Source organism: Dermochelys coriacea, chromosome 1 (genome assembly GCF_009764565.3).
Source record: "Dermochelys coriacea isolate rDerCor1 chromosome 1, rDerCor1.pri.v4, whole genome shotgun sequence".
Lineage (NCBI taxonomy): Eukaryota > Metazoa > Chordata > Testudines > Dermochelyidae > Dermochelys > Dermochelys coriacea.
In genome coordinates, this window is record NC_050068.2 from 164,215,866 (window position 1) to 164,240,469 (window position 24,604).

General features: G+C 43.5%; 1 protein-coding gene across 21 annotated transcripts in view; it reads right to left on the reverse strand.

The window, feature by feature from the left end:
- Nucleotides 1–1,124: 1,124 nt before the first annotated feature.
- ITSN1 (intersectin 1) overlaps nt 1,125–24,604 on the reverse strand; it is a 228,939-nt gene continuing 205,459 nt past the window's right edge. For 19 of the 21 annotated variants that reach the window (XM_038406525.2, XM_043508140.1, XM_043508169.1 and 16 more), the window contains 11 exons: nt 23,269–23,390; nt 21,807–21,913; nt 19,927–20,110; nt 18,142–18,240; nt 15,631–15,798; nt 7,283–7,495; nt 6,636–6,757; nt 4,503–4,585; nt 4,316–4,399; nt 3,672–3,845; nt 1,125–2,261 (listed from right to left, as the gene is read on the reverse strand). In XM_038406525.2, coding sequence (XP_038262453.1) covers nt 2,113–2,261; nt 3,672–3,845; nt 4,316–4,399; nt 4,503–4,585; nt 6,636–6,757; nt 7,283–7,495; nt 15,631–15,798; nt 18,142–18,240; nt 19,927–20,110; nt 21,807–21,913; nt 23,269–23,390 — 1,505 coding nt within the window. In that variant the 3' untranslated portion in view covers nt 1,125–2,112. Of the gene's footprint in view, nt 2,262–3,671; nt 3,846–4,012; nt 4,068–4,315; nt 4,400–4,502; nt 4,586–6,635; nt 6,758–7,282; nt 7,496–15,630; nt 15,799–18,141; nt 18,241–19,926; nt 20,111–21,806; nt 21,914–23,268; nt 23,391–24,604 lie in introns of those variants that run through there. The other 2 variants (XM_043508179.1, XM_043508231.1) reach the window with 2 other exon arrangements.

Sequence of the window (24,604 nt, forward strand, 5' to 3'; positions counted from 1 at the left end):
TTATTTACAGCTGGTGAGTAAAACTAGGACAGCAGTAAAAAGGTTAGAACAATGACATTTAATATTACTCCATTAATAGATTTTATCACTTTTTTTCCTACCACAACAATGTGTATTTTCATATACATTATATTTAATAAAATGTACTGATATGGAAATAGGAAACCATGGGTTTAGTTCTATTTACAGATTTTAATTGAAACATTTTTCTTAACAACATTGAAAAATAGAAACTTAAAGTTCTTTTAATTGTGTTTTCAGCCAGTTAGTGGTAAACAAATGCATGCCTTGAAGTTAAACTTCCTCTAAAACTCGGTCAGTTGACAGTTTCTAACTAAAGTGTGTATCTCTTTTTTGTTCAAAAAATACATACGAATGTCTGTCATTTCTGATACAAAATTCTACATTATCGTCAATAAATAAATAATAAAGAGATTTTTAAAAGTATGAAATGTAAACTTCGTTGTCCTTCCAACATACAGGATTTTGTTTTTCAGTTTCTTGAAACATTACAGTGGTCTTGAAGGAAATTATAACACAGAGACATTTCCCAGCACAGTTTACACTTATTATCATACTGTATCTAGCTATCCATTATGAAGATATCCTAATTTCCTAATGGAAATCATGAAGACTTGTAGTGCTCTCCAGAGAACACCGTCTATACAGGAAAGGTGGGAACTAGTACCAAAACGACATGCAAAGAACATCAAAACCTACCAACAAGCTCCACAAGAACATTAACATGCCAATAAAGGGGTTGACAGCTCATTCTGAAATAAAGTCATTACAAAAATACCAGTTTATGCATGATACCTAGGTAATGAACAAAAGGACTCTAAGCAGAACAATGATGGACCTTACTCTCTTATGGGGCTCTATTGTCCTTGGAGGTCCCAACTCAGAAAAGCAATTGAGCGTATGCTTAAAGTAAATGGGACTTAAGCACATATGTAAAGTTAGGTTCTTTGCTGAACAGGGAAGGTTTGCTGAATTAGGGCCTATATATGTGTGGGGAGTTGTGTGTGTCAATCTCTGCCCTGCTCCCAAGATGACAACAAGACCCCTTTTACTTTGGGGTTACTCACTCTGCACAATCACAAATAAAGATTTTTTTTTTTGGTTCACATCTAATAAACTCGGACTGAACCTGGTTTGCAATGAACGCCTTTTGTGAGCTACAGTATGCTACTGTCCTGATTTCAAAACCAAGATGTCAAATATGTTTAGGCACAGTACAATTTCATAACCAGTCACCACTGATTGCTTCGCAAACTAGACTCTACAGGATAGAAATTAGCTTCCTGAGCTAGAGCAGTGATTTCTTGTCAGAGCTGGTGACTTGATCATCCATCAGTTTTCACACAATTAAGCAGCAGTAGTAAAGAAGTGGTACAGTACAACATTCTATCTCTTTCACTTATTGTTTAAACATTTACAACCCTCCGGGAAATGATGGTACTCCGTTAGGGTGAAATTCACTGCTGTGGAGAGCGCTAGCACAAGTCCTGTGTGATGTTTAAGTTTCTTTTAAACCTTATTTTGAGAGTTCAATAATGGTACCTTCTTTGTTTATATATATATATATTTATATATTTAAAAACAACAACATTTCAAATACCATCATAACAATCCTAAAGAAAATCAGAGATCTTCTTACCTGGTAAGTGTTCATTCATGTCATGTTTATACACCACTTTGTGGGGCGATAGGCACAAAATTCCTATGGGGAAGTTTACAGAAAGCCTTCAAACATACAATCAGTGCCCTCTTCATTTAAATTAAACATTACAGTAACTGGAGTAAGTGCAACAACCTACACGGTTTGTTCATCTTTCAGCTTGGAGTACAAGTTACGACTATATTACTTCAGAAACCCTGAAAACTATAATGAAGTTCCACACAGAGACAGAGATTTACTCCCAGAACTGGGATTCAATTTTCAGCAAGGATTATCAAGGCACATAGATTTTCCTGTTTGCTTTGATAACCCCCTTGCACATAAAGAACAAGCAGTGGTTTCATATAAAAGGAATAAGGACTTCTAGACAGCTTCTGCAGACACCTATTGCAGTGAACTCAGATTAAAGTGAAACATTGGTGCATTTTCCTCTAAGGTTCATCGAACAATTGCAGATCTAGTCGGACTACGATCTCTCCTGTTGGAACTTCATGCAGGAGGAGACACTTTGTAACTGGTCCCTTTGAGCCCTGATCCTTCTTAATGTCCGCCACACGGATTTCAGTTCGGCCCAAAAAGTCTGAAACACAAAAATCAGCATATTCAGAGTGAAATACATTTTCACTTTCACTTTATTTTCTGACAAAATGTTACTTCAAAGAAGGCACTAGCTTCCATCTGCATTGGGAAAATAAGGAGAAAATATGCCCTCTTTCAACAATAGTTTAATGGCTAATATAGGTAAAGCCTTAACATCTCCTGAATCTAAAACTGGCTTTTCTAATTTGCTTTTATATTCCATCTACCTTTTTTTTTTTAATGAATACATTTAAATCAACAAGATCAGGTAAAAGTACAAGAAACAAAAGAGATATTCAATTAAATTAAAAGGTGACAAATTCAAACCTGACAAGTGAATATTTTTTCACACAATGCATAATTAGACTGTGGAACTCATTGCCACAGGAATTCATTGAGGCCAAGAATTTAGCAAGTTTTTAAAATATTGGATATCTATATTGATATAAAGAATATCCAGCATTATCATGGTTAATGATGATAAAATTTTTGGAAGGAATATTAAACCTTGTGCTTCCAAGCTTAAGCCTATTTCTAACTACTAGTGATCAGGATGAAATCTAATATTGGGGGGCAGATTACCCCACATCTGCCTACTGTGGGTTTCTTATATCTTCCTCTGAAGCATATAGTACTGAGCACTGTCAAAGACAGAATACTAGATGGACAACAGGTCTGATCCAGTCTGGCAATGCCTACCTTCTTGTATTACAATTCAAAAATCATACATGCCAAACAAAATACCAAAAATGTCAAACCATTGGATTGGATCATCCATATCATTCAGGGATCAGCAATTACAAGTATGTAACCCTTAAATCACAAAAAGAAATGAAGGCAACAGTTGTGAAAGGAGAGAACAACATATCATCCAGGTGAAATATTATTTTATTGTGAAATCCACCTCAGTTCAGTGAAAAGGGACCAGCACCAGGACAATGCATCACTTAAGGGTATGTCAGCATTGAAGGCTGTACCACTGTAATTCCATAGCTTTAAACATGCCCTTGAGTAGGCATACATATGCTAGCTTTTGTCTAGCTAGCTCAGCTAAACACAGCAGTGAAGACACAGCAGCCCAGACCCCAGTACAGGTTAAGACTGCGAGTGTGTACCCCAGCGTTCCAGGCAGGCTTGTTCCATCTGTGCTGAAGCCCTTTGCTACCGTGTCTTCCCTGCTATTTTTAGCTGTGCTGTGCTAGCCAGATTAAAGCGAGTCCAGGTATGTGTACCCAACCTGCAATCACAGCTTTAACTGCACTGTAGACATACCTTAAGAGGCAAGTCAGAGCTATAAACAGAGCGCTTCTGTGCTGTTAAATGTTTACATCAGCACTCATGTAACTCCTAATAAATGGAAAGGTGGGGAGAAGAGAAATCATCACCAGAAGTGTAGCAGCTTCATACTCACCGTCTGGGGAGAACTGATCCCTCTCAAATACGGTTATGCAGAGTACATCCTGCTCCAGATCTTTGATAAAGAATTGGCAGTTAGAGTTCCATTTAGGGTTGAGAGTGTCCTGCATAGTCTTGGTGATGTGACACTGAGAGCCCATTGTCACCTCACAGTATGGATTACTCTTTCCTGAAAGTAATAAAGCAGATGGAGGGGTGTGATCACATTTTGATGGGCATGGATTTAACATCCATCCAAATATCCTCTACCTTCCATTACCATCTAATTAGGAAAAGGCTGCTGGGCTGCCACCACTTTAATGAACAAAGAGCGTCTCTGGGGGCCCGTCTTGAGATGCAGAGCCCTGTTGGCTCATCCAGAGCACCCTCAGCTCCTCGTGATTTCAGCACCCTGCGGGATTGAGTCTTGTGTGAGTGACACTAAGAAAACTTGTAAAAAATACTTAAATACATGACGACTGCCCAAGTTTTGCTGTCCTGCAAGTAACCGTTTCTGTAAATATTAGGTTCATTAAAACCGCTTCACTTCACATCATCTCCATTTTGGGCCTACATTTTCTTTAGCGTTAGACAGACAAGAACATTCAGGGGAAGCATCCTTCTTATAACACACACTAGGAAAACTGGTAAGGTCCTTACCATGTGACCTGCAGGGTTTTAGTTCAATGCCTTCCACAATGTTCACCATCAACCTTCCAATGCCTGTTGCCCTTTGGGAGCGAACTGTGAAGGGGTGCGGGGGGAGAGGAATGACAAAGTTAATTAGTATGCCCCTGGCTTTTGACATTTCCATGAAAGTCTACAGGCATCATATTCCACATTGTACCTAAGTAGGCCTTTTCCCTCTTCTTCTTCTCAGTCTCTATGTAAAGTTCAGATGCAGCTTTAATTTTCTGAACCCAGGCAGTCCTTCAGAAGGAAAAGACAAAAAGTTACCCCACAGCATTATGATTACTATTTTATTTATCTTTAGCACACAAAAATAAAGATAGTCCCTGCTCCAGAGCACTCACAATCTATAGGGCTGGGCCTGTACTGGTATATGCTAGATTGGAACCCTGCACCTTTGAGTCATTGAGACTCTGCAGAGGTGTAAAGGTCTATACGTAAGAAGGCCTAAGAGGCAGAATCACAATGGCCAGGACACCGTGGGAAAACAAGAGGTGGGGATAACTTCTTCCTCCCATTCCTCCTGCATTACTACAATAAACTAACTGGGCATTACAAAATGTCTGGGGGCCAGAGGCTCAGGTAGTGTAAATCAGTGGAACTCTACTGACTTCACTGGTGGTTCGCTGTGTTATGCCAGCTGAAAAACTGGCCCATGGAAGTTTTAGAAGGGATGTGAATGAGGAGAAGATGGTGGCTTTGTAAACCAGGACGGGAAGGGTCATTTCACTCTTAGGGACTCAGCCTGGAAAAATGCACAGAGAAAAGAGTGGGAAGAAAGAAACCGAGAGAGCATCAAGGCTGGTGTTATTAGCAGAGTTCAGGAGCAGTAACATGATATCTAAGAAAGTCTGAGGTATAGGCAAATGGGGGCCCCATGCATGCATCAAGTGTAGAATTTAGCCTTAGGTTTTGCAGTTCTAAATATTTACAAGCAAAGTTTAAATTGCTGGCCAAATTCATCATTTACTGAAGCTAATGCAGTATTTCAGTCGCTGTTAATAAAAACCCAAACCTCTAGGTGTCAGTGATCTTAAGTATTAAAATGTTGCTTTTTGCATAATCTATACAGTGCAAAATCACATTCAGATTTGGTAGAAAATATATTCAGAGTGCTGAGATATTGGCTGGCTGCACTAGCCACTCCAATACAAAATATGCAACTGTTGTGACAGATCACTATGTGAAACATGGTGCCTGATCCCCAACTAGTATAAACCAGTGTTGTTATATTAAAGTTAATACAGCTAGGTCAATTTTTATCGCTGAGGATCTGGCCCACTCTGTTAATTTACTCTATGGTATGGAAATGGAGATACAGAAAACACCCAGGAGAACTACTGTGATCCTGCGACGGTATGGACTTTTACGAACAATTTTTAAGCCTAGAAATCACAATTTTATATCATGTCATTCCTGTCTGTTCTCCCTCCTAGGAGGTCCCCCTCTGAGTTCCAGGAGTCCCTCATTTGCCTCCCCTTTCTCTCCCACTCCCCTTCCTGCAGAGGTACTGTCCTGTGGCAACAGAGAAGGGATGTGCTTTGCTCCTCTGAAGTCCTGCTCACTGCAACTCCATGCATTCACCAGAGCTGGTTGCTAGAGAGTGAGGTCAGGTATCCACTCCTTCCACGACCTGAGTGTGACAGCTCCACAATGCCCCCAGCTTGGGCCACCAGGGAGCGAGGGATGTTTTACCCAGGTTTATATGCATTAAAATCTTTACAAATGATGCCTTTGCGAGCAAGGATCATACTGAGCCTGTACTCAGCACCACACTACACCACCTCTTGTCTTATTGCCTCATCAGCTTCTGCAGGACTGAGGCGTTCACTTTTTAAACAAAAGTTACTTTTCTAGTCCTTTTGTTTTTACAGAAAATATTCCAAATGTTACCTGGTGCAGTGGTGTCTTCTTGAGTTTGCAGACAGACAGACTAAAACAAAAAGTATCAGGAGAGGTGGAACCGCCCTCACTTGTCTCACTTCATTGGTTAACTCTGAAGTGGAATGATGTCAAATTGAGTTTTCCCTTTGTTAACCATTTCCCTAGTGGTCTGGGTCAAGTTAGAGAAGGGTATATCACTTTTTTATTTGATTCCCATTTTCAAGTAATTATAATTACCACATCATTCACCATACTAAGTGCAGGGAATATTACAAACACCTGAGTAATGTTACCTACTTGCAAAGACATTTATAAAGATTTTCATGGTGATTGTTGTGTGTACATGCACATGAACATATACATCAAAATCTTTACAGTCAGCAGTGCGGAGGCTGCAGTGACTTACCTTTCATTTATGCTTTCTGCACGAAGTGTGTAGACTCTATCAATGTGGGAGATATGGAAGATGGGCTCATCTCCAGAAGGGTCTGTGGGTAATTTTACTAGTACCTCATTTAGAAAAATGGGCTGTGAAATATTAGGCAAAGCTAGAGTAATACAGCACTATATCTGAACACAGAGAAATGCTCAACACAATACAGACTGTTTTTGTTTGTGCCCAGAATATCTCCTCTCACCCCCTGCTTTTTAAACTCCCTTCTTCAGAGGGCTTGTTTCTCATTCACCCTTTCTCTTGCCAAAGACAGCTCCCTCCAGATCCCGTGAATGCTTCTACTTGAGTCACAGAGTGTTTCAAAGTTGTCCCTTCCTGCAAGCAGCACACTGCCCTCTGCATCACTTCCCTCTTTCTGTAGCTGGAATACTTGAAGTCAGCTAATAGGATGCTCAAAAGTGCCTTCTTTTATACAAATCAAGCTTACAGCCTGTCCAGCACCAGCACCACAGGACTGGAGTCCCAAGTGTACTTGACAGCCTCTTTCTTTCTTATACAGCAACAGACAGTGCCATTGCCCACACCTCCAAGTGGGGAACTACCACCTTCCTGAACTGTTAAAACACCAACAGCTTGGCTGCCATAAAAGCGCTACTTACAGTTTTATACATTTTATACTGCAGATTAGATTTGGGGCTGAAGACCTTGTCTGTACCAGAGGAACCAAGAGGCTTTATGATCTGAGTTAGCAGGAGGAAATCATTGAACAGAAAACCATACAGTTCCTTGTTGCTCTTGGCTTTGTAGAGTTTCCCACTGTGCAGAAACTTGCGCGGTCCCAAGCAGTTTGTAACAGAATTAAAGACGAGTTGCTGAAAAAAGAAGAACAACAATGCAATGTACAAAATCAAACCATTTAGGCTTCCCTGGAAGAGATCAAATACAGGTTTGAGTTCTGACATTTGCTTCAGTTCATTTCACAGGGATGATGGGTAATGCCTCCGTCTCACAGTACGAGCAGCACAAGGAATAGAAAGATGATAGAAAAATAACTATTAATTTGAGGATAGGTCCATCAATGGCTATTAGCCAGGATGGGCAGGGATGGTGTCCCTAGCCTCTGTTTGCCAGAAGCTGGGAATGGGCAACAGGGGATGGATCACTTGATGATTACCTGTTCTGTTTATGCCCTCTGGGGCACCTGGCGTTGGCCACTGTCGGCAGACAGGATACTGGGCTAGATGGACCTTTGGTCTGACCCAGTATGGCCGTTCTTCTGTTGATCTGGGGCTCTTCAGTCTGACCAGGCCAGCACATGATGAGGGCAAGGAACACAAAAGCACTTGGGCCTCTTTTTTATCTTTCCTGCTGCATAATGGTATCTCTGTGGGGGAGGGAACAAAGCTGATGGCTCTTCCGATTGGTGGTTGTAACGCAGATGGAGTCAATGGAGCTCCCTATTGGCCGATCCATCGCCACAGCAGCTGTAAGAGTTAGCATGTGTGTTGCGGGAGGGGGGCAGCTGGCATATGGTCTTGCTCCTGTGTTTGGATTTCACTGTCAAATTCACACTCGGGCTTCTCGATAACCATGGTACTTCTTCTTTTTGTGCCCATGATGCTTGGTTTAGCAGGTTATCTGCTAGTCAGTGGCTATGGAGAGGAGTTTGGATTAATTGCACATTATCCACTAGCTCTTATATAAAACAGTTACTCACCTTCTCATAACTGTTGTTCTTCGAGATGTGTGGCTCACATCCATTCCAATTAGGTGTGTGTGTGTGCTGTGTGCACGGTCATTGGTAAGTCTTCCTTTAGCAGCTCCTGTCAGGTCAGCTGTTTAGCCTCCTGGAGTGGCACCTTCATGGCACTCAATATATGACCTTGCTGACCCGACCCCCTTCAGTTCCTTCTTTCTGGTTAATCGGACAGAGGGGAAGGCAGATGGGTTTGGAATGGACACGAGCAACACATCTCAAAGAACAACAGTTACGAGAAGGTGAGTAACCATTTTTTCTTCTTTGAGTGATTGCTCATATTGATTCCAGTTAGGTGACTCCCAAGTTCCACCCCGGAGGTAAGGCTGGAGTTAAGGAATAGCTGATTGGGGCATCACTCTTCCAAAAGCTGCATCATCTCTGGCATGCTGGATGATGGTGTAATGCGAGGTGAAGGTATGTACTGAGGACCAAGTTGCTGCCCTGCAGATTTCTTGTATCGGGACCTGGGCCAGGAACACTGCTGCTGAGACTTGTGCCCTTGTGGAATGTGCCTTAATGCTGGAGCTGGGACCTTGGCAAGCTCGTAACAAGTGCGGATGTAGGCTGTAATCCAGGAGGATATTCTTTGACATGAGACTGGGGGACCTTTCATCCGGTCTGCCACCACCACAAATAGTGGATTCGGCTTCCTGAATGGTTTTGTGCACTTGATGTAGAATGCTAGCGCCTGCCGAACATCCAATCAGTGTAGCCTCTGCTCTTGGGTACTGGTGTGAGGCTTAGGATAAAAGATGTGTAGAAAAATGTCTTGCCTAGTATGGAATTTTGACACTACTTTAGGAAGAAAGGCTGGGTGAGGTCTTAGTTGCACCTTGTCCTTGTGGAAGACTGTGTATGGAGGATCAGAAGTAAGAGCCTTTAACTCTGACACTCTCCTAGCTGATGTCATGGCTACCAGGAAGGCTACTTTCCACGACAGATAGAGAAGGGAGCAAATCACCAACAGTTCGAACAGGGGCCCAATTAGTCTGGAGAGGACCAGGTTAAGGTCCCACGCAGGAACAGGCTGTCTAACCTGTGGATGTAGCTGTTCCAGACCCTTAGGAAATGTCCTACCATAGGATTAGCGAATAGAGAACACCTAGACACTCCTTGATGGAAGGCCAAGATGGCCGCAAAGTGTACTTTGATGGATGACGTTGCCAGGCCTTGTTGGTTAAGGTGTAGAAGATCCTCCAGGATGAGTGGTATAGACACCTGGAGTGGAGATGTGTGTTGCTGGGCTCACCAGCAAGTGAAGCTCTTCCACTTGGCTAGATAAGTGGCCCTGGTGGATGGTTTCCTGCTGCTAAGTACAACCTCCCTTGGGGTTTAATCATGAAGCTTCTGGGCCGTGAGATGGAAGGACTGGAGGTTGGGGTGGTGAAGGTGACTGTGGTCCTGAGTGATCAGATTGGGGTAAAGTGGTAACAAGATTGGGGTGTCCACTGACAGCTCCAGAAGTGTGGTGTTCCAATGTTGACGGGGCCATGCTAGGGCCAGCAGAATTACCTGTGCTTTGTCTCTGCAGATCTTGAGCAGCAACTTGTGCACGAGTGGGACCAGTGGGAAGGTATATATGAGTCGGTCCCCCCAGGGTAGCAGGAATGTGTCTGTGATTCCACCCAGGCTGTGTTTCTGGAAGGATCAGAACATTGGGCACTTTCTGTTGCTCTGGGTGGCAAAGAGATTGACCAGGGGAAACTCCACCTTTGGAAGAGATAATGAAGGACATCCGGACGGATGGACCACTCATGGTTGCAGAACATTCTGCTGAGGTGGTCCACTAGTTTATTCTGCACTCCTGGGAGATAGGACCCCTCAAGGTGAGTGGAGTGGGCTATGCAGAACTCCCATAGCTGGAGGGCTTCCCGACATAGCGGGGAGGAACGGGCTCCAACCTGTTTGTTGATGTAAAACATAGCAGTGGTGTTGTCTGTCATCACTGCTACACACACTGGCCTTGCACCCAGGACTGGAAAGTTTGGCATGCCAGTCGCACTGCTCTGAGCTCCCTGATATTGGTATGGAGGGAGAGCTCATCCTGCGACCACAGGCCGTGTTCAGAGATCTCCCAGATGCGCCCCCCAACCCAGAGCTGATGCATCCATTACGAGGGACAAGGAGGGCTGTTGATGGGGACACCTTTGCATTAACATCTGAGGGTTGAGCCACCAGTGTAGGGACTCGAATATGTGTCCTGGCACCATCACTACTGGGACCAGCCTGTCACGTCCCGGGCGGTATACCGAGGTGAGTCACGCTTGAAGGGGCCTGAGTCTCTGGCATACCGGACTACGGAAGTGCAGGCTGCCATGTGGCCAAGGAGACTCAGGCATCCCCTTGCGGTGGTGGTTGGATATCACTTGAAGCTTTGGATAATGTCTGTCATGGCCTGGAATTGGGTCTCTCATAGGAACACCCTTGCCTGCACCGAGTCCAGAACCGCTCCGATAAACTCTATTATTTGGGTCAGTGATAAGGTTGACTTGTTCACGTTGAGGAGTCGTCCCACTCTCTTGAAAGTGGATCTGACTAAGCAGACCTGAGATTCCCCTTGCTCCTTAGAACACCCCCTGAGCAGCCAGTCATCTAGGTATGGGTATATCTGCACCTGCCTCCTCCAGATGAAGGCTACTATGACTGACATGCATTTGGTGAACACTTGGGGCGCAGTCGACAGACCAAAGGGGAGGACCGTGAACTGACAGTGTTTGTGGTTGACTACAAACCGCAGAAATCGTCTGTGCACAGGCCAAATGGCTATGTGAAAGTATGCGTCTTTCATGTCAACTGCAGCGTACCAGTCTTCTGGATCTAAGGACGGGATAATAGAGCTCATGGAGACCATGCGGAACTTCAACTTTACCATGAACTGGTTGAACCCTCGCAAGTCTAAAATGGGTCGAAACCCCCCTTTGCCTTGGGGATTAGGAAATAGGGGGAGTAGAATCCCTTACCCCTTAGCTCCCCAGGAACCTCCTCCACTGTCCCTATAGTGAGGAGCGACTGCACCTCCTGGATAAGAAGTTGCTCGTGAGAAGGGTCCCTGAAGAGGGATGGAATTGGAGAGAATATCCCACTTTTACCGTGTGAAGAACCCAGTAGTCTGATGTTATTTGGGACCAAACACAGTAGAAGTGGGACAGATGGGTCAGAAAACGGGTAAGGATCCGGTGGAGAGAAAGGTGTGCTGTCCTCAGTCGCACCTTCAAAAGGCCTGTTTAGAGCCTGATGAAGGTTTGGACTGGCCTTGGCCCTGCCATGAAAGGGGGTCAGAAGGCTTGCGCTTGCCATTCCTGCCCCTTCGTCTATAGAAATCCTGCCTCGGCCGAGGAGAATGTGGGCACTGTTGTTGTGGTTGGGGCTTGAAGTGCTTACGTTGGGTTACCAGCGTGTGCATTCCCAACGACTTCATGGACTCATACCTGGAGTCTTTCAAGCTGTGCAGGTTGCAGTGAGTCTGCTTGGAGGACAGCCCCATGCCCTCAAAGGGAAGGTCCTGCAGGGTTTGCTCCACCTCTGGGGATAGCCTGGATGCCTGAAGCCATGAGGTCCTCCTCATAGCTATGCCTGAGGAAAGGGTATGGGTGGCCAAGTCCACAGAGCCTAGGGACACCTGCAGTGAGGTCTGCACCACTGCCTTCCCTTCCTCGAAAATGGCAGAGAATTTGGCCCTAGAGTCCGCAGGGATCAGCTCTTTAAACTTCAACATGGAGGCCCATGAGTTGAAGCTATATATCTGCTGAGGATAGCTTGCTGTTTAGCTATCCTCAGCTGAAGGACCCCAGTGGCATAGACCTTCCTTTCGAAAAGGTCCATCCTTTTTGCCTCCTTATATTTGGGAGCCAGCCCTTGCTGTCCCTACTGCTCTTTCTCATTAACTGCTGAAACAACCACAGAGCATGGCTGCGGGTGTGAGAACAGATATTCATAGCCCATGGAAGAAACGAAGTATTTGTGTTCCAGAGTCTTGATGTTGCTCTGAATTGTCTTGATTAATGGCAGAGCTACCAGCGATGGATCTTCAAGAGTAAGAATGTCTATCATGGGGTCCTCGGCCTTGACCACTTCCTCCACTTGCAACTCCGTGTTGCGGGCAATCCGCCTCAGAAGGTCCTGATGCACCTTGTGGTCAAGGGCCTGAAGCTGAAGCCCCTGCCACAGTCTCATCAAGGGATGAAGACAAGGTGACCAGAGGTGGTACCGGGTCCTCCTGTCCCTCCAGCTCCCTACCTCCTCTTGGTCAGTGCCTGCCCCTGTGGCGGCTACAGTCAAGGTGGATGCAGCCTGACCCTGCAGCTGGTCTTGTGCTGGATTCACCTTGGCAGCAGCCTGAGCCTGAGGGAGTGGCTAGATCAGGGTGGCCTCAGATCTCCAAGGTGTCCATCTGTCCCTGGCAGAGTGAGGTGGTCAGTATTCCGAGGTAACCTGACTGTGAACCCCGTGAAAGGGAGCCCTGGACCTGATGGGAAGCCCAGGGAGTCCAAAAGGGCCATTGCGCTGGGGGCTGCCACTGCAGCTGCCAGGTTGGCTAGGTCTGCCTTCGCCGCTTCTCGAACCTATGCTGACTGTGCCGGGAATAATATGAGTCACTGTCAGAGTCCAAGGAAGTGGATCCCGATCGTGACGACCAAGGTGGTGCCAAACCGCCATGCACAGGAGACCAGAGTCGAGCAAATGAGGTGGGGCACCGGTGCTGGGTTGACCTCGCCAGAGACTGATGCCAGGAATTTGGCATCGGAGACTGGTGCCGAGTATCCAGCGCCAGTGATTGAGGACGAGGGCCCAGCGCCATGGGTCGATGCCGGTCTGCTCTCGGAGCCGGGGATCAGTGCGGGTCCACCCTCAGTGCTGGAGAGGGGGAGCGTCGCACCAGTGCCAGAGATACTCTTACGGAGCTCAGTGCCGGGGAGTGGTACCACAGTGATAGCAACTGGAAGCGGTGCCGCGGATGGTGCCGAGCTGGGGACTGTGATCGCTGCATCATAGCTGGCTTGCCTCTAGATGATACTGGACATATCGGAACTGCGAGCTTGTCCCTCAGAACCAGGGGGCTGTGAAGCTCTCATTTCAATTAAGTGTCTGGTGGCTTCAAAAGTGTCCAGGGTGGCAGGTGGGTCTAACTCCTCTGCCTGACACTGCCCTTGCGAAGAGTCGCTGCGTGCCAGACCCAATGGTTCCCTCTGCGGCACCAAAGTCAATGGCACTGACTCATGTTATTTTGGCACCAAGTCTGTTCTGGGGTGCACATGTGCATCCCCTGACAGTCCTGCGGTTTTCGGAGCCAGTGAGAACCCCCTCTCAGTCTTCCTATGCCACTTGTGGGGCACCAGCAAAGTCAAGCAGTGCTGGGCTGCTGCTCCTGGCTTTGGTGCCAGGGAGCACGGGTACTGAGGGTCTCTTGTACTAGAGTCCTTCCTTGGCACCGTGTCACCTACCGATGCCAGACACTCTGTATGGACGTGCTCAGTGCCGAGTCCTAGCGGTCCGCAGCAGTGGACTCCATGAGAAGTTGCTTGAGGAGGAAATCTTGTTCCTTTTTAGTTCTCGGACGAAAAGCCCTGCAAATTTTGCACCTCTCAGTCTGGTGCACCTCCCCCAGACACTTTAAACAAGAGTCATGGGGGTCACTAATGGGCATAGGAGCCCAAGGAGCGGTTAGGGATTGGGGAAAGATCCCTCTCCCAAACCTTACTATCTGAACTATCTACTATGTAAACTAAAATGGGTAACTAGAACAACTAACTAGAGGGAAATGCTAAGGAAAGTCCTTGCTGAGCAAGTGAACGCTGTTCCAACGGCCATCACGGACAGTAAGAAGGAATTGAAGGGGGGTTGGGTCAGCAGGGTCATATATTGGGCGCCATTCCAGGGTGCAGGTGCCACTCCAGGGGGCTCCACAGCTGACCCGATGGGAGCTGCTAAGGGAAATCTTTCCGATGACTGTGCACATGGCGTGCACACACCTAACTGGAATCGATATGAGCAATCACTCGAAGAAGAAGTTTAGTTTCAGTTTTTCCTTTTGGTAATGTGTAACTGTTAGGCCAATTTGCACTTGTTGGCATTCTGGTGTCTCATGGTCCACCCCACCCTACGGGGTCAGATGTTATGTAGAGTAACTCCTTCCTCAGATTAGAAACAAGCCAATCTTTAGAAAGTGATGAAGGCATGACTGTGGGAGGGCCCAATCTCTCAGCACAGAAGGTGAGGTGCTTTCACTTTGATATTTGTCAGCAACTGGCTAGCTGCTCTTTTGGGTGTGCCAGAGCGGGACCGTGGGGCTTGGGGAGCAGAAGGACACCCCTTCTTCCCTACTTTCATTTGCCATTGGGCAATAGTTCTGCTTATTAAAACTGTGACCAACTGCACCACTTTTCTTAAACTAGCCTGTGGGTCTTTCCACTGTGATGGCAGAAAAACAGCATCATGCAGCTCCCCATTTATTGTCCCTCAATGAGCTGAAATACATCTTTTCAGTTCAAAAAACAGAAGATGATTTTTCAACTTGCAGGACTGCAAACTAAATGTGGGGTTTGAAAATCAAGCTATATTCTCTCTGCCTCTTCTACCCTGACCAGGAATAGGGGTGCCACAACCAGAACTTTAAAAAAAGTTACTATTTTTATAGGACTTACAAAACCAAAATGTTTTATCATGACATCATTGAAGAGACTTTAGCATGACACTTGTAATGTACTAGTTGGTGATGGACAAGACAAAGTGATTCCTATCTGTAAAGTTTGTAAATAGATTTGGTCAACATTTTTTGAATTTTCAAAGTTTAGATGAAGTTTTATCACAAAAGATGCTTGCTGTTTTTCAACCAGCTCCATTTATAAAGCAATATAGAATAGTGTAATAGTTTTTCTTAATGGAAGGATGTATATACTGTATATGCAAGATAGCAATATTACTATTGTAAAGTACTATATAAATTGGAGTTACAGTTGAACAAAAATGGCAATATTTAAACCTGGCACCACTTCAAATACGGGAAACAAAAGCAATGCTTGCCAAATAGAAGAAAACAAAAAATCAATAGTGAGATGGATAGTTTGCATGAATGTAAGAGGTGCCCCATGGAGGGCAAAAAAAAAAAAAAGATATGAAAGGTTAAGTGATGACAATATTCTTTTAATCTTTGGATGCAATGGCATGTTCAAATCATTGTTTCGTCTTGGTTGGTGAGTAAACATGAAACACGACCATGCTATGTACTTCAATATGTGTTACAATGTTTACCTCAGACAGGCCTTCACGTTGAACGTGAGCCTGGATCCATTCCAGCCTGTCTGAATTTTCCTTCTCACGCACCCCTTCATTTACTTGGGAACACAATTCTTCCGCTTTCTCCATAGCATGCTTCAAGTGACTGTGGTCAGGGTGATTTTCAGGAGTGTTTTCTATTATCTACAGGTAAGTAAAATAGCTTAGTTTCTTTTGTTACTTTTGGCTGTAAATCCACCCATCTTGTCAGCTCTGCATTTTATTTTATTTATTTTTTTTAGCACTGGTCAAAAAGTTCCAAATTTTAATGTTTTGGTTATTTTTTTCCCTCAAAAGTTCAAATTGCAGTGAAAAAACTGTTTTGTTTTTACAAAGAAATCATTCCATTGTGGCCAGTTCTATTGCTGATAAGACAAGTCTTTTAGCAAAATTTTTCATGAAGGCTGCTGGCTGGGTGCCCAACACTGAGGGCAGCATCGCTGCCAACAGCACCACAGAAGTGAGGGCGGCATGGTATGGAGGGGTCCTCACTTTTGGGGCAGGCGGGAATAGCAGCCTTACAAGTGGGCGACATGGGCGACCGCCCATGGCACCATGGATGGCAGGGTGATTTTCCATGGTCATTCCCCCTTCCCCCGCTCCAGCCCAAAGCCACTTTAAGCACTTGGCCCAGAATGGAGGAGGGGCATGGAGTTGGGCACCCCGGTTGAGGGTTCCTACCATACGCCGGGCTCCAACTGCTGGTCCTGGCTGGGCTGGTGAAGGACAGGACTTCCTCTTACCCCTGCAAGGGCCTCTTTTGTGGTCAAGTCAGACTCACCTCCAGGAACCTACCCCGGCTGCAGGAATCTCTGCGGCTACTGGCTGGGAGCTCAGCTCTGAAGGCTGCACTGCCACCAGCAGCATTGCAGAAGTAAGGGTGGCATGGTCTGGTATTGTCTGGCTGCGGTGCTGCCTTTGAGCTGGGCATCCATCCAGCATCCACCGCTTTCCAGCTGCCCAGCTCTGAAGGCAGAGTAGAGGTAAAGATGGCAATACCGCAAACTCCCTACAATAGCCTTGCAACCCCCCAAACCCTCTTTTGGGTTGAGATCTCCAGTTTGAGAAATGATGGTTTCTCCCATGAAACCTGTTTAGTATAGAGTAAAAGTACACAAAAGACCAGATTTCACACGGGAGACCAGATTTCATGGTCCGTGACACACATTTTCATGACCATGAATTTGGTAGGGTCCTAGAGCTGTGTGTTCTGTTGTGACAGGGTGGATGAGGCCCCGAAGCCTCCTGTTGGAGGCCTCAGGGTCCTGCCACACCCCATCCTAGAGAGGAGCAGACAAGAAATCCAAGTGTAGTTGTGGGGAAGCAGCCAATGAGAGAGGCAGCATGAAGGAGCCTATCAGGGCCCAGCAGGGCCATATAAAAGGAGCTGAAAAACACAGAGCAGCAGTCAGTTGTTGCCTGGAGCTGGAGGAGAGAGGACCATGTTCCTGGCCAGCTAAAAGAACAGCAGAACAGCTCAGTGTGGGCAGGGACCAGGGGAGCTAAGAAGGAGCTCCTGGCTGGCTGCTGGGACTGAGTAAGGACTGAGCTCAGGGAGCACCACAGGAAGGTAGTGTCTCAGGAAGGAAGACCTGAGGGTTCGCCCATACCAGGGCTGGGAGCACTTAAAGACTGAGCCCGGGGAGGGCTAGAGAGACATCAATTAAGGGGTACTGAGATAGGCCCCGGTGCACTGTATACCCCAGAAGGGGTCTGTTCTAATTCACATACAGACAGTGTGAGAGATTCGGCTGGAGGGCTGAATCACTGAGAAACCACCGACAGGGGTCACCAGAACTGAAAGACTGCACACCTGACCAGAAGGGGCCGCTCACGAGAGGTGGGTGCCACCCCATTACATCTGGTCATATACAGAGGAGGATTCAGGGCTGTTGAAGGAATCTGACTTTTCAGGCCAAATTCAGGCCTGGTATAATGTCTATCTCCTAGATAAGTTTTGGGCCAAATTCAGTAGTAATGGTAATGGTGAGGTGAGTTAGACATCAGATGAAAGTTGGACAGAAAATGGATATAAGTTGCACAGTAATATAACTTGCACCAATCTGGCTTCAATGGCTGTGCAAAATGAATAACTCACAAGCCCAGGGGGAGGGGAAGGCATGTACAGCAGGAAAAACAGCTAGCAGGAGAGTGTAAGACAACTCAGTCCCTCCCCATTCCTTTAGTGTATACTCACTATCCAGCTTTTGCTGCTAAACCCTCCGTTCCTTGGCATATATATTAGCTCTTCCATTCATTATGCCAGTGTAAATACAGAACAACTCCACTGCAGTCAGCCGAGTTACTGATGATTTATCCCAGTGTAATTGAAATACAAATTTGGCCCATATTCCCCATCATACCAGATGTGTCTATCATTTTGAGAATAGCAAGAATGGACATACATAGGGAAACTTAACTACAAATAAGCTACAAGCCAAGGGATGCTAAATACATTCCAGTATGTTTGCAAAAAAAAAACCGTACATTTTTAATTATTAGCGGGTATCTTGTTACCCTTTGCATAGGCTTCAGCAGAAAACTTGACAGCGGCATTCCTTTACAGCGAGGATCCATTGCTAGCCTCTGAAATATGAAAGGTAAGATGTTGTTAGCCAGCTTGTTTATGACAGTGGAAGACAAGTTCCTAAACAAAGGTAAAAGATAAAACACTAAGTCAATAAATGAATAGCATGTGTCACATACACCTGTTCTCAGTCAGAACAAGAAATTCTATTGCTCTGAATTTCTCATATTTTTATAAAATAGGGTAGAGTATGTCAGAGATAAGAACAGCTTTATGATCCCTAGAGATACCTATATTCTCAGACTGTATAAAAACAAACATTCTGATTGAAGTAAGCTTCCTTATTATGGGACAGGGCTTATGAATGACAACATTATTTATTAATGGGTTTGAATGGAAATCACCACAACATTATCTCCCAGGTCATCATGTTGACCACAAAAAGACATTTCCACTATTTCTTTCTTCAAAAGAAAAAAAGTGACATATACACTGGAAATTATGTAGATTGCCTCCACAAGTAACCTGAGAAGTTTGACAGCTCAGTGAATAAAGAGATTTAACAACATTTTTCACAGATATTATATATTGAAACAATTTACTAGATAATCCATTTCATGCCCCTGCCGAAGTATCCTTGTCCCCTACAGAACATTTTCTAGTGCTTTGCCAATTCCCTTTTAAAATACTTAAGCAAGGGGCTTTCACCTTTTCCCTCGGCAGACTACTGCGCAGCCCAATGCATTGCACTGTCAGGACATTTCCCCTGGTATTTAATCTATGTTTCCTCTTTTTTTAATGCAACTCCATTACTCTTAGTCAGATCCCCAGGTATCACATTGAATAATAATTCATCATGCAGTACCTGGAGTTTCATTCTCCAAATATTTATAGATAGCGTGTGTGGCCTGGTCTACACTAAAAAGCCAGGTCAACCCAGCTACATCACTCAGGGATGTGAAAAATCCACCCCCCTGAGTGACTTAGTTAAGCCAACCTAAGTCCCGGTGTAGAAAGTGCTAGCTACCGCCTCTCAGAGAGGTGGATTACCTGCAGCACTCAGGCTGTGCCACTGTAGCATTTCAAGTGTAGACAAGCCCTTATTACGTTTTTCTTTCTGCTGTCTCTTAGCCATCTATTCATATGCATTTCCTGACAGTGAGCTGCTTTAGGCTGTAGAATACTCTTCCAAGGAAGTGGTGGAAGCCCCATCTCTCTTGATATTTAAAACTAGTCTGGACTAAACACTAGAAAAGTTCAAGTGGGAACTATACTACCTTAAGCAGGGGAGATGGGCTGGATTTCCCACTGTAATAAGCCTTTTCTACCTCAGAAGCAGCATGGTCTGATGGACAGGGCACTAAATTGAATCAAGAGATCTGAGTTCTGCCTCTGACCTGCTGTGTGACCTTGAACAAAATACTACTTTTCTTTGCCTTTTTTTCTCCTCCCACCCTTTGTCCATCTTGCCCATTCATGGCAGTTTCTTACTATGTATTTGTACAGTGCCTAGCACATTGGGGCCTTGATTTCAGCAGGGCCTCTTGGTGCTTCTGTAATAGTACTGACACTTTAATGATAAAAACTTCATCTTCTATGATGTTTTGACCAAATCTTGCTCCTCGATGAACCTTTGGGCCTAAAGATTCTTCACTTGTCCACAGCATAGCATTGTTTTGTAATCAGCAAAACGATTAGCTGCAGTTTGGAGGTAAGAAATTCACAGTGGTTATTTTGTCTCTTACTTTAACAAACTCCTTGAACTCTGGGACTTCATCTGTTTTCTGCTGGATTAGTGCTGCCCCATTGAGCTGGCAGCTACAGAACCGGATGTAAGGTTGCATGTGTGGTAACTGTGCTGTCAGTATGTCGCCAATCATTTTCACTGGCATCCTCTCCCCAGACATCTTTTTACGAACACGCAGTGCTCTAGACACAAAGCAAAAGATGCTAGACATGTTTTGTGTGTAACTGGACCATTAGTGGATTGTCACTGACCCTGAAATAAACTAGCTGATAGTACATTTTTGAAATGAAGAGGCTTACAGAACAGCAGAAGACCAGCACAGGATTTATTCCATATTGTAAAAATATACTATCATAGGATTTTCAACCACCAGTCTGGTTTCCTTCTTGTGGTCACCAAACTGCTGTTCAAAATTAACTTGAGGCAAATCCAACTGAGAATTAATATTAAAAAAAAGCAATGCAATTTCCTTGTTTTGTTAACCTACAACGAGACCACACCCTCTAAAACATACAGTTCTGTTCAAAGCATTTTCTTTCCTTCATCATATCAACCAATATGCTGGAAAGTGGTACAGTTTAATGCCTGAAAGAAATCACAAATAAAGCCAGATCCTCCACTGGTGTGAACTGGCATACAGCCACTGAAGTCAATAGAGCTAAGCTGATTTACACCAGCTAAGAATTTGGCCAAAAATGGCTTAAATATTAAATAAAGACCACTATTTTTAAATGACTTGGACAACAATATTTTAGCATCTTAGGTGTGTATCAAAAAGGAGACATATTCAGAAGGAGAAAGTCTGGCCTAATATCCATGAATCTAAAGTTTGTATCAACCATATAAAAGGTGGGACAGATGAATTTGGGGTATATGTCTTTGCATCCAAAGGCTTCTTTTGAGACTAAGTACTTCAAGAGTTTATACACTGTCATTTTAATATTTATCTGAACTAAACTTTAGTCCATGTACAGTATATGGAGTATGTACACAAGAAGCAATACAAGTTGCTTCAGACAACATAGAAATAGTGCTCATTCACTGGACTTAGATTGATTTCCAGGTTTGTCACTTAGGAGGAGAGTAATGTAAATATACTAGCATTACATTATACTGCATGCAAAACAAACTCATCATCCTGAAGTGAATAGTCGCCAAGAGATCCTAGAGGAAAACCCTTCACTGAGAAGTCCTGCGTGAGTGACTTTGATGAAAGCATTTTGTTTTGAGTCTTGCAGAATTGGACCATAACCACCCACTACCATCAGCTAACTCTGAGCAGTGGACCAAGTGAGAAATAAGAAGGATGTTCGATTTAAATGACACTGCCATTTTTATTGCGAGTATTTACATGAGTATTTATGAATCTCAATGAGGGTGAAATGTGGCCAGGTCTACCAGCAAACGCAGATTTTCTTGATGAAAATAGTTGATGTCTCGATTCTGCAAAGCAGTTAAACATGTGCTTAAGTACATCCTTATTTAGCACATCACTTAAGCATGTGCTTAAAGTAAAGTATAAGTTTAGGTGTTTGCTGAATTGGAGCCTGAAGCTGAAAGTCTCCCGTGTGGGCTAAAATGAAATTCTTTTCACAAATTTACTCCAGGGAAATTTTTCCTCTTTTGCACCGAACTTCGACCATTTTCACAGCAAAACAGATTGATTGATTTATTTAGGCAGTAAAATGACACTTTTTCACCTATGAAATATGAACAAACTACTTGATTTTCTCAAAAAGGAATTCAAAGCAATAATATTATATGTTTTGATTTTTTGCAACCTGCTGCTGTTTTCACTGGTAGCAAATATGATTTTCACACAATGAAATAATTAAGAGGGGTGGGAAAGGTCAATTATTTTATAGAAAAGCAACTTACTTCAATAGTTTGATATTGCACATAATCAGCTCCTTCCAATTAACAAAAATCATAGCAACCTCTTTTTCTGTTAGCAGCTCAGACTCCATCAGTGGTTTCTGGAAGATCTACAGATGCGGAAAATGAAGCAATTTAGAAAGTGTACTGTTAAATCTGTTCAAAGTGACTAAGCTTCTTGTTCATAATCTCCATGTAGAGGTCTGCATACTTAATAAAACAACATTTAATCTTCATTAGAACAGATTTCAAACATATTGTCGGCCTTCGAGCGCCATAATGTTTCCGGATAAGATGTTTGTGAACAGTGTATCACTTCACAAGGCATAATCTAAACTTGCATTAGTGATGTTAAACAAGATGGCTTAGTTCTGTTTTAACCTTGGCCATTTTCTTATACTAGTGGTCCCTTGCAAAATATCTCAGCAATAAATTACATAGAAGTCTACTTTGAACTCTACTCTACAGATGCCCAATTTATTACTGATTAGGGCTGGAAAAAAATTTTTTCCTGGCAAATAGAAAATTCACTGAAAAAATCATTTTTGGAGTCACCAAAACTATTCATGAATTCATACTGAATTCTGCGAATAGTTTCAGCCAAATGAAAAAAAACCTAAAAAAACCCAGAAATAGAAAAACATTTAATTTCATTTCAAAATGAAATGTCTATTTGAATAAACCTTAACAAAATTATTTCAGTTTTTCATTTTGACAAGAAAAATTAACTTGTTTTTTTTCCAGATTTTTTGCTGCAGTCACAGAACTGAATAAATAACTATTCACTGATTTATTTTATTTATCTAACCACATATTAGGTTTGCATATCTTGACCATTTTGGCAAAGAAGGGCTCTCCCTCAGTTAAGAGGCTCACCTTAGATGTCTATCTGCCTTCCATTTTCTCTGCATGAAAGATGCACATAATAACTATTAAGAAACTGAATTTAGGCACAGAAAAGCAGATAACTAAGTGCCAATGTGGCTGTAGGATCTGTGCGCAATGAGTTAAACCTCTAAGTCTTAAGACCTTATACATGAGAAATAAACTTTTAGAATCAGGAGTGAAAAGACTGTACTAAAACAGAAGGGTTAAATGATGATGTCTCAGTGCTGGTAACAAGAGACTCACATGCTCATGCATACTAAAAACTCAAGTCAGATCATTCCTAGCAAGTCAGACAAATTTTCAAACAAAAACTTACAACTTCGCATGATTAAGTTACTAGTCACTATTTTTTAAAAATGGGGGACTACACTTAGGCTCCCAAATCCATGTTTACACATCTAAATAAGTGACCCGCTCTTCAAACGTGCTGAGCAACCAACAGTTCCCACTCAGGTGATTATGAGGTGGTGGGTGATCAGCACTTTTGAAAATCAAGCCACTGTTTCTGTGCCTAAATGTGGATTTCGGAGCTTACTTTTCAGCTCTCCTTCTTGTAAACTTTGGGCATTCTTCTTACCTCTGTGACTAACTGCAGATCATTTACATAGTTCTCTTCTGTTACGATCAGTTCGTGAATGTATCCCTGCCTTTTCCTTTCAGTAGGTGTCAACATGTCCAAGAGGTGTAAGTCAGCACACCCTGGAAAACACAAAGGAGACAGAGAATTTAGTAAGGGCTATTTGGAAATAGATTCAAACTGTGATATTTCAGTTAATGCGTCACTAACAATAACAGACACGTGTTCATTTAATTTATCATTCTCTCAACATGTAACAGCACAAAATTGAAAATGTTTCATCTTTTACTTACTTGAAAAATGCTTGGGTTTGATTTTTTTCTGAATGAAAATGTATCAAAATTGACCTGTTCCCATGGAAAGTTTCAGTTTTGACAAAATGGCATTTTCCGACAGAATAACTTGCTATTGCAAAATTTTTCATGGAGTTTAGAATGATCAAGGCTTTTTATTTATTTATTTGTTCACCAGCATCATCCATGATACCAACATACTTAGACCTGACTTTGAGGAGAGTATGGTTTTAGGCAAGGTATTCTCATATTTTTCATAGTGTGAACCATCTCGCCTCCTATTCTCAATCATATCACTTCCTTGTGGCAACTATAGAAATTGCTTTCATGTAAACTTAATACTAGGAGCGTATTTACTATATTTTTAGCTTTTTAAATGCAATTTAGTAGCTGGAAACAAGGAAAATTCAGCCCCCTGTCACCAGCCAAGTTTCCATGAATCACTATTAAGTAGTCCATGAACCACAGTTTGGGAACCTCTGCTTTAGGAGCGCTCCCTCTGTTGGCTGATTAGCAGCAGAGCACACTCATGGGTTCTACATAAACAGTTTTAAAAAAATTTACTGGAGTGGTAGATTTGAAAAACAAAAATTAGATATGACTAGTCAAGGGGGCATGCTGTAGGACTATAGTAACTTTAAAGTAGATCATTTTGGGGGCCTAAACACATTGAAAATGGTCCTTTAACATATTGCATATTGTAGTTCTTTAAATGAGATTCTTTAAACTTTTGTTGATCAAATGAGGTAACATTGAGAAGAATCAATGAAATCATGCGCTGGCCTAGTGGCAAAATATTAGAAACTCTGGGAGTTGTTCAAAAACCAAAAGCTTCAATCCTGCTTTATAAATCACAGGTTTCAGAGTAGCAGCCGTGTTAGTCTGTATTCGCAAAAAGAAAAGGAGTACCGGTGGCACCTTAGAGACTAACAAATTTATTAGAGCATAAGCTTTCGTGAGCTACAGCTCACTTCATCGGATGCATCCGATGAAGTGAGCTGTAGCTCACGAAAGCTTATGCTCTAATAAATTTGTTAGTCTCT